Source organism: Cyprinodon tularosa, unplaced genomic scaffold (genome assembly GCF_016077235.1).
Source record: "Cyprinodon tularosa strain WSP-4 unplaced genomic scaffold, ASM1607723v1 ctg3, whole genome shotgun sequence".
Taxonomy (NCBI): domain Eukaryota; kingdom Metazoa; phylum Chordata; class Actinopteri; order Cyprinodontiformes; family Cyprinodontidae; genus Cyprinodon; species Cyprinodon tularosa.
The window spans coordinates 1,155,983-1,165,838 of NW_024039007.1; the positions used below are offsets into that span (position 1 = coordinate 1,155,983).

The window sequence follows — 9,856 nt, forward strand, 5'->3', positions numbered from 1 at the left end:
GAGAAAGGGAAAATGATTAGGATTCTATCTTTTAACAAAACTGCTCCCCCACTGAGGTTTTTAGACTCACCAGCAGGTTTTCTTCTGGCATTTTCTAACTTTTACCTCAATAAATTGCAAAAGCTTCCCAAAGCTTGCTTTTATAAAGTCATTCCTCCCCCTATGCTCCCTAACAAACCTCTGAAACTTTTGGAGCATTTGTATTATACTTGGATGAATTGGATTTTATATTGGGATATTAAAGTAAATCAGGAAGAAAACAAATGCTTACCACACAGAATATGTAAAACGGTTAAAATCATGAGTAGTATTCCATCCTTTTCACAATTATGCTCACTGTTCTATCAGATACATTTCAGAGAACAAACCACAGTTCAAGGATGTGATCTGAAAAAAATTTGATACTTCAAATAAGATGCTGTAAATATGTTAGTGCTACTTAAAATCACATTTTCTTTATCATAAGATTTATAATTAAGGTCTGATGGACTTTTTGTAACATATTAGTTGTCAAACACTTGATTTTGTCGCCCAGAAATGCCCAAACTGTTTAAATGAATTTATGTTTACAGTTACAGATTTGATTTTGAAGGGCTATTTTAAATGTTCTAATCTTTAAGTATTTTTACATATGAACTAAATAAATTAAACAAAAAAATAATAGCTGACAGCTTTTTCTCTATCCTTTGTAAGTGAATTAATTTTAGATGTGGCTTCATTGGTATAAAAAAAATTACCTTTTATGCTGAGGATGAATTTTAAGACAAACGTATAAATCAAGCAACTTGGTATTATTGTCAATGTTTACATTAGGAGGGAGGCTTGGGAATTCAAATTTCATTACTTTCATCCTCAGGATTTAGCCTAACTCTGGTATCAAAAAAGGACCTTTTTTTCCTAAAGATTGTTCCTAAATGCTGCTAAATTATTCTTTTAATTTTTTTCTGACAAACATATTGTTGGGATTTGTTTCACAGAGTTTTCTGCAGTATAAGCTACAATGTTACAGAGTTCTACAATAATTTGGGGGATTAAATACATGCTTTGCTATGACTGTATATATATATATATATATATATATATATATATATATATATATATATATATATATATATATGTAAAGATGCGTATTAAAGATAAAAGAATATCTTAATCTATACTGTTTTTTTTTTTTTGCTTTTTTACAGTGCTTCAAGTATAGTGTTTTAACGTTGTTAATGTTATATATTAATAAAATGTGTGGAACTAAATATCCATCTCAGTGCCTACAATCAACAAAGGCACGCTTGTATGTATTGTTGTATATGGATTTTGGCATAATTCCTGAGAAGGTCTTCAGAGCTCATCTTTCTTGCAATTTCCACTGTGAATCACTTTAACCGTCTCTGAAGGTTTCACCATCATCCATGCATACTTGCACAGCTTCTCCTTATTGCAGTCTTTTTGCCAGTAAATCACATTCCTACGATTCAGATTTGCACCAGCACAGGCATCATACCACCATCCCCCTCCTGGTACACCTTGAAACTCCAACTTGGCACAATTTTGAAAGTAGTTGTCATTGTCTCTGTCTTTAGTCGTAAACTTTTGGTTGTCATGAAGGTAATTTTCTGTATCTAGGGTCAAAGCATCCAGAGCTGTGCCCTGGAATAACCCTAGCCTTAACCTATAACCTGTGGATTCTTCCTCCACTAGGAAGGGATCATACTCTCCCGTCTTGGTGACGGCGTCTTGGTCTACAAGCTTCACTCCCAGTTTATAGCGGGCGGGGCCACGAGTGAGCTGATAAAGGTATTCATTTCCCAGCCAGTGATCCCCCGTGACATCTCCAAAGCCTTTCTTGTATTCATCCCAGGTGCGATCAAAATCCACACTGCTGTTAACAGTGATATGCTGAACCACTGTCCAGCCTCCTTCCTGCATGGCACAGTAGGCCACAATAGGGAGGTCATGTGGTTTGATCAAATAAACCCCATCTCTGGCCGTGCCTGAGGATGCCATCAGCATGTCATAGCAGTCTCTGGGCAGCACTGTGGAGAAAATAAAAAAATAGGTCCAAAGCTTTTTCACATCTTCACAACATTGATTTTGAATGCGATCAATCAGGTTATATAAAATAAAGCAACACAAAGTTGTGAACAGTATTGATGCATAATGAAAAATAGGGTTTACAAATAAAAAAAAAGTAAATCTTAGATAGTGTAGGATTTGGAGGATATTTTCTTAAAATAAGTGCATTTTTTCTTGAATTGAGGAGGAAATTGAGATGCTTTGCCAATGGAGCAAGACAATTTACATTTAAATGAAAAAAATTGCTTTTATCTTATTTCAAGTTTATATTTTCTAATTATGAGTAAAAATATTAATTCCATTGGCAAATCATCTTCTTTACCTACTAAAATTAAGTGTAAATACACTTAATTTAAGACATTTTCATTCATTTCTGATCATTTTTGCAGTGTATCTGTTCTTTCCCTTTTGTCATTTTTCTGTAGAGAACCGAATCAACATTTTGATCTTTTATAAAAATGACTTTCACTTTATTACTTATTGCTGAAGTTTTTAGATTTACATCAATTGTCTTTCCTCGGATCCTAATGTAAGTGGCCATGTGTTTGAAAAATTAGTTTACTATCACATCCCTTCTACTGTTTCTTATCAGTACTGATTTTTATGTACTCAGATTAAAAAAAAAAAATTCTTTTGGAGAGCACCTGGTAGAAAGGCTGAATACTGGTCTTATCTTAATGACACCTCAGAAGTTGTTTTCCAGTTTTTAGACATTTTGGTAATAGCCTAGTCTGCCTTGGAATCAAGGTTATTTCAACAAATGCTTTGGTTTGTGAGAAACTATCTACCGGTATGTAAGAAACTGTCTATTTTCTGTGTTTCTCAAGAAGTTTGGTAAAAACTGTGTGATTTAGAACAGGCAAGGGAATATCAGTAAAACTGTATCTGTTCTCCCTTCCAAAGGTAAAATAACATGCTGGCTTGAATTAATAATATCAGATCTCAAATTCTTGATAAATAACACTCAGACAGACATTCTTTTCTGTCACCAGTTGGCGTTTGTTAGGAGGATCCCCTAGACTGATTTTCATGGTAGCAGATATGACAGAAGTGTCTGATCAACCTGGGATTATGTCCTGGTCTCAATCCACATAGAGCTTTTAAGGATGGAGGACTTCTGACTTCATGTTTCCAGGGATCGGCGGGAGATTCCACACTGAATTTATATATATTTTTTTTTGGATGGTGAGAAATCTTCAATCAGCATGTCTCAAATATTTTTAGATTTAAAGTTAATATAGATGTTACACTTTATACTGTGGTCAAATGTAGATTTGGGTTTTCTAATTGTGAAAAAAAAAGTTCCTCCACAGGGAGGTGAGAGTTCATTCATAGGACTAGCATTAATATGGGTAAAATACTATATGAGGATGGCTGTAGGTTTGTCCAATAGATACTTGATTTTTCTTACTTGTAGATTTAAGTAATCTAGAGAAGGGATGCCCACCAATTATCCATGTTGGCCCCAATGTATGGGTGTGCATATTAATTTTGGGTAAATTACTTGTGGATAATGGGGAAAAAGTTGCAGTTCCAATGGAATGAAAAAAAGAGGCAAGGTTCCTAGAAATCACCTCAGCCCCAGAGAGAAACAGGTTAAGATTAGCCTAATTTAAAAGCAGTGTTTAAACCTTACATTAATTGAAGTGACAAAGGTAATTATTTTTTTTATAATTTTGATAGTGCTTTTAAAGAAAGGAAAACTCCACCCCTTTATTCTGAAATAATATCTCAATTAATAGCTAATTACTTTAAGTTTTTAAAGTAATGAGGGTGAAATGATAAGGTGAAATTAGAAGCCTTTAAAACTAATGAACAAACTGGAGGAATTGATGTAAAATCAATTTAAAAGGGAAAACGGAAAAGTGGGTTTTGAAATCAGATGAGAGGTAGAAAAAAAGACTTGGAGTCGGTGGCAGAAGGATTATATGGGGCAATGAGATGACATTCCTTTCCTGAAGTGGCTTCTTCTTTATATGGTAACGATGAACAATTGAAACATCTGTCTTCCTTACACCAACCTTTGTTTTTGTTTTGTTTTTTCTGCCCTCTCATGCATATTCCCTCATCTTAGTGGACCGGTCTCTTAATGCTGAATTCAGACCTGGAAGGGCTGCCCCCCCATTCATTGCACCAGCTCACATGACACAACTGCCTGCAGCCGTCAACCTTCCTCTGCCCTCATCCAGTAGCTGTTTCTAAACTCCCACCCCCCAACACCTACGGTATACACTTAAGGACATTCTCATTTCTCAGTTAAGCAGTTTTCAGTTCTCTTGGAAAAAAGTTTCAGTTCTTAGGAAAAAGATAATCAGTTCTCAGGTATTAGAAAAAAATCATGGTCAGTTCTCAGAAAAAAATTTGTAATTTCTTGTAATTGGTAAATGGCATGTACTTATATAGCGCCTCTATTCAAGTCAGGAGACTTGACCAAAGCACTTTAACCCATTCATGCACACACACTGATGGTGGCAAGCTACATTGCAGCCACAGCTGCCCTGGGGCTCACTGACAGAAGCGGGGCTGCCGTACACTGGCACCTCCGGGCCCTCTGACCACCATCAGTAGACAATGCAGGTGAAGTGTCTTACCCAAGGACACAACGACACTGAAAACGCCACTGTCGCCCGAAACGTTTATTCTTAGAAAAAACTTTGTCAGTTCTCAGATATTAAGAAAGACTTTGTAGGTTCTCGGCAGAAATGTTGTCAGTTCTTAGGAAAAACACTAGACAGTGAGACCAAAAATGCGTTTTTATGCACTTTGTTCTCTTTCCTGTTTTCTGTCCACATGGATTCTGCCACAAGTGAGAGCAAGCTCACATAGCGAATTATTAGGGCCAGGGGTTTAGTTCAGATGAAGTTGTAAGTGTAGTTTTCCCCACATTTTTGTCACTGTGTCCATGACACGATGAATGAAGCTTGCTCGTTTGCTCATTTCCATGTGTCCTGGTCGACATGCATTTTTTGTCTCTTAATTTATCTTCTTCATTATACTATTCTTACCATGCTTTGTTGAATTAACCCATTAATTTTTACCTGTAAAACACATTGTTTGTATTACTTATTTGTATAAAAATGTGCAAAAATTATCATAGGTTTCTAGTACAATTGTCCCCGTTCCTTAATATAAAAACGTATCAATGAAATATTCAAGTGTTGCAGAATTTGACAAAAAGTTTATTTAATTGCTATACAAAGCTAAACCTGATTTATTTCTCAGAGATGAACAGCTTAGACCATTCAAAAAGCAACCACCATAATGGAAAAAAAACTGTTTGTTGGTGTATTACCATCTAAGATAAACAATTTACTGAAAAAGAATAACTATGGTAAATAAGTCACCAAATGATTTTATCTTAACTGGAATTTGACCATCTACAACAATAACACAGACAATCTTAGATAAGTGGTTGCAAACCAGTTCTACTTGGGTGGCTGTCCTCGATTGTTAAGCTTTAAACTAAGAAGTTACAATATTTTTCTCATATGTACCATATTACTTAATAAAAAAAAGCATAATAATTTAAGTCCAAATGAAAGTGGAAATCTAAACAAAAACATACCTTTCATTCCACGGTTCAGAATCTTGTTGTGCTCATTTATGGGAAGAAGATTGAGATTCTCAGCTTGGAGGCTTTCCATGTCAGCTCCAGCTGTGCAGAGCAGCAGTACTGTAGCCACTGCAGACAGCCACCATTTCCACTTCATCCTCACAATTTAGCAAACAAGTAAAGTTTGTTGTGTCAGCCTGTTGCAAGATTTAGAGAACCTCTTTGATTCCTTAAATGAAACTTTACTTAAAAAGTCTAAAACTGTTAAGGTTCATTTAATGATCCAGGAATAACGAGTAGAAATAATATATCCAAATCTTCTTGTTCCTGAATGCAAACATGATTGCAGTGTTCAGATTAGGAGTCTAGAAAACATCCCCTGCCCAGTTGTACCTGGACTTTGATCCCTGATTCACATCACAAAACAACGCCACCCCTGGACTTATCTGTGTGTGATAAACCTACAGAGTAACACACATCCTTGCCTGAATCCAATCATTTCAACAGCTCACATGGTGCTGAAGTCCAAATGGAGTTTTTAACACTGTTGGATAAGAAGGTGATAGTTTTCCTAATCACTTTAATCCTTTTTTAATTTATTTTCTTAGAAAAGCTAAAATCAATCATGTTCCATACAAATATATTTAGGCATGCATGTCTTTATTACTACTGTTAAAAAAACTATTATTTTCATGAATAAAAAAACAACTTTGAGTCATGTTTAAACTGATGCAGCTTGGGGTTTGTTTCACTCACCTAACTTTCATGTTTATATTCAGAAACTAGAGAGTGTTAGCTTTCAAATAATGTATCACACATGTAATTTGGGCTTACAGTTCCTAAGTTATTTGCTTTTCCTTGTGGGTATGCAAAATAGGCGAGAATTTCCCAGAATTCGGTGGATGTTAAGAGGTTAATAGTTTAAACTAGCAAAAGAATCTTTAAAACAAACTACAGATTCTAAAATCATATGAATGTTATGGCTGACTAATAATAATCCAACCACCTCTCTGAGTCATTAGTTCCATTTTTATAACTAATGAATGTTTAACCTCTCACAGCCTCTAGTCTTCCTGGCCCAGTAACAAAGATTGAGATTAATGCTGGAGTTTTGTTTATATATATATATATATATATATATATATATATATATATATATATATATATATATATATATATATATATATATATATATATATATATATATATAAAGCTGTGATGCAAGAGCATTTTCTTCTTTCCCTCCCATTAATAAGAATGATTTTTAGTATTTATTTCTTTACTAACACATAATAAGAAAAAAAAAATAAAAAAAATATTCAGAATGTCCTGTTAAAACAAGAGGAAAGTACAATTTATTTATTTTAGTTTCACTTTGCAATGCCCTCTCTTCAATGGTGAAAAACCAAAATATTTACATCATATGCATTCATTAATAAGTTAGATAGGTTTAACATCAATTCAAAATACAAACCAATCAGTAACTCACAAAATATATGAAGTGTTTTTTCCTGTCATAAATACTTATCTCAAGTAAACAGCAAATTATGATAAAACAAATTTAAAAAGTTTTCATATTCTATGTAAATAATAAAACAAAAAGTCGTAAGGCACCTGAGGAGCAATCAGGGGTTAAGGGTCTTGCTCAGACCCAGAGAGGCAGTCTGTGGGAGTGGGTTTTGAACCCACAACCTCAGGATTCTTAGCTCTATGCCGTAAACATTATGCCGCCAATCAAAATCAAAAGTAGTTCTGGCACGTTTAATATCTGTTCTATTTTGTCAATTACTTTTTGTTTGTTTAAAAATTAACAAACATGATGCATATTAGTAAACATTTACTAAAACATGTCAGTTTAGCTAAATAGTCTTTAGGGCTGGTGAAAGGTAATGCAGAAACACATATAAGACAAATTCAGAGCAAACATTCCCACACTCGCTTTCTTATTTAATCTTATTCTTTGCTTTAAAGCAAGAAACAAGCCAAAGTTATACTTGTGCATTAGGAAAAAGCAAGGTGCAATATAACTTAACATTTTTTTTATTTAATACAGTTATTTGCCTTCATATTTTAGAATGATTGCTGTAGCCACTCAATAAGAACATGGATTTTTTGACATCTCTTAAGCTACAGCTGCATACAAAAAGGCAGCAATAGGTTAACAAACTGGAGTAAAAATAAAAGCAAAAATCTGAATTACAAACTCTAGTTTATTATTTTTTCATTATGGCAATAAAGAAGAAACAATCTAATAAAGATATCTGCTTTTTAGATAACTATTGCACATTCATAGCTCTACACCATTGTTCTGCAAACTCAGGGAAACAGCAGATTCTATAGTGCGGTAAAATAAGGCTTTAATTTCAGAGGATAACAGCTATTGGGGTTTATATTCATGCTTTTTATGATAGCACAGGGTATTTTGATGCTCAATGTTGTCAGCGAAGTTGAAAAACAAAAGAGTCCACAACCTGAGGAAGCACAATAATAGAAATATTATTCCTTCTACAATAAACATTTCTGATATATATGTATGTATATATATATTCTCTTACTTTACCTTGGCTATATCTCCTGTCTGACCTGTGACAGATTTTAAAAGAGGTTCCTGATGCCAAATTTCCCGAAGTTGCCTGTTAGAGACCTGGAAATTTCTATTAAATAAAGAGACAATAAAAAAAATTCTGTTGTCAAGCAATATTTTATGTAATATATATATATATATATATATATATATATATATATATATATATATATATATATATATATATATATATATATATATATATATATATATATATATATATATATATATATATATAATGTCTGGACCCTGAAATATAGCAGTGATTATAAAAAATGTTTTACTCATCCAGCTGGGGTTTAGATGATCCACTGTAGCCACTTCTCTGCAGTTCTCCCCACCAGTGCTTTAAAACTGAATATATCCATTCAAAACCGACTTTCAGATACCTAAAAGGAAAAAAATGAATCTGGAATAAGACCTGATCATTTCTTTTGTGGTGAATTCTAGTCAAGAGACTAAGCGAGATAAACACTCACTCTTCATAAGGAGTACAAAGGACTTTCCTAACTAAAGGAAATAGGTCAACACAACAGCCGATGTTAATCCTTGGCGAGCCCTCGTCAATGCTGTGGAAGAAAGGAATTTATTTTGGATTTACTCTTCCCTTTTGTCTGGGTTATGGAGATTTCTCAAAAAAAATCAAAGCTTACCACTTGCAGATAATTGGTAAAAAATCAACAATTACACCAGTGTCCTGGATTCTGCAGAAAGAAAACTACATAAGCATACTCTGCAAAGTCACTTAGTTCACATCTGAAAACAAAAAAGAATTATTACTTCTGAAAATATGCCAACAACTCTCCAACATTCCTCTTCCACAGCGTTAAAGCCACCTTCAGTCTAAGATTTCTTCCAAACAAAACATCAACCACCATATTGTGATCCTTTGTTAGCTGAAACAAAGAACCAAATGTTCAGACAATTTCATACAGCAATAATCATGGCACAAGAATGTTTGGTCAAAAACAGTTATGTCAATGAGTGTATGGAAATCAAAACGTTCAGAGCCAGTTTCACTGGTCTTGTATCTATCACTGACATTTAGTGGGAACTCTGACGGATCGTTAAAGAATGTTTCCTGTTGTTTGTCTTGCATGCGTTTTGTTTCATTTTCCTTGTGTGTCGAATCAAAATTCCTCCCGGGTAGGTGCTGTTTCCTTCGAGCTACGGTCAGCTGATGGGTTTTCTTCTTCTTGCACGACAACACTCGCTTCACTCTGCCTGTACCGTTACCAGGCTTGTTAACTGAATGCCTGGTGAGGATAGAATAGTTGAAAAAACTGATCAGAAACCCAAAGCAACTACAGTAAATCAATGCAAAAAATGAAGTGCACACCTTTTTTTGTTGAAGTCCTCGTGTTTATCATAATCTACCTATGATCAGAATACATAAGGAAGTTAGGGCTCCAACTGATTTAGTTGAAAAGGAAAAAACAAAGAACAATCACATCTAGAATATGCATCATTTGATTCAGCTGACCTCCTCTGAGTTTCTCCTACGAGCATAGCTTACTGTGTACTGTGCTTCCTCATAATGAAGAACAGGATCAACATAATGGTCTCTACTGCCTTTACAGCTGGAATCCATCAAATCTGTACAGAAAAGAACACTTTATAACTACAAAGGTCAAAGGTCACACAAGCTT

At 34.3% G+C, this 9,856-nt stretch overlaps 2 protein-coding genes across 9 annotated transcripts in view; both read right to left on the minus strand.

Annotated features, from left to right (window-relative positions):
• Positions 1-1,162: 1,162 nt before the first annotated feature.
• Positions 1,163-6,008, minus strand: zgc:194887 (uncharacterized protein LOC571819 homolog). Of its 2 annotated transcripts, XM_038291525.1 has the most exons (3): positions 5,858-6,008; positions 5,636-5,785; positions 1,163-2,030 (listed from the first exon to the last, which is right to left on the minus strand). In XM_038291525.1, exons 2-3 carry the CDS (start codon positions 5,778-5,780, stop codon positions 1,336-1,338), a joined length of 840 nt encoding a protein of 279 aa, XP_038147453.1. In that variant the 5' UTR covers positions 5,781-5,785; positions 5,858-6,008; the 3' UTR covers positions 1,163-1,335. The 2 variants fall into 2 exon arrangements, with proteins under 2 accessions (XP_038147453.1, XP_038147452.1); XM_038291524.1 differs by lacking the exon at positions 5,858-6,008 and having other exon boundaries at positions 5,636-5,846.
• Positions 6,009-6,992: 984 nt separating this feature from the next.
• LOC119787569 (KATNB1-like protein 1) overlaps positions 6,993-9,856 on the minus strand; it is a 44,624-nt gene continuing 41,760 nt past the window's right edge. For 3 of the 7 annotated variants that reach the window (XM_038291521.1, XM_038291518.1, XM_038291522.1), the window contains 9 exons: positions 9,724-9,803; positions 9,547-9,584; positions 9,250-9,463; positions 8,988-9,103; positions 8,861-8,911; positions 8,687-8,776; positions 8,492-8,596; positions 8,184-8,277; positions 6,993-8,094 (listed from right to left, as the gene is read on the minus strand). In XM_038291521.1, the coding sequence (XP_038147449.1) occupies positions 8,062-8,094; positions 8,184-8,277; positions 8,492-8,596; positions 8,687-8,776; positions 8,861-8,911; positions 8,988-9,103; positions 9,250-9,463; positions 9,547-9,584; positions 9,724-9,803 (821 nt within the window). In that variant the 3' untranslated portion in view covers positions 6,993-8,061. Of the gene's footprint in view, positions 8,095-8,183; positions 8,278-8,491; positions 8,597-8,686; positions 8,777-8,860; positions 8,912-8,987; positions 9,104-9,249; positions 9,466-9,546; positions 9,585-9,690; positions 9,804-9,856 lie in introns of all 7 variants that reach the window. The other 4 variants (XM_038291519.1, XM_038291517.1, XM_038291520.1 and 1 more) reach the window with 2 other exon arrangements.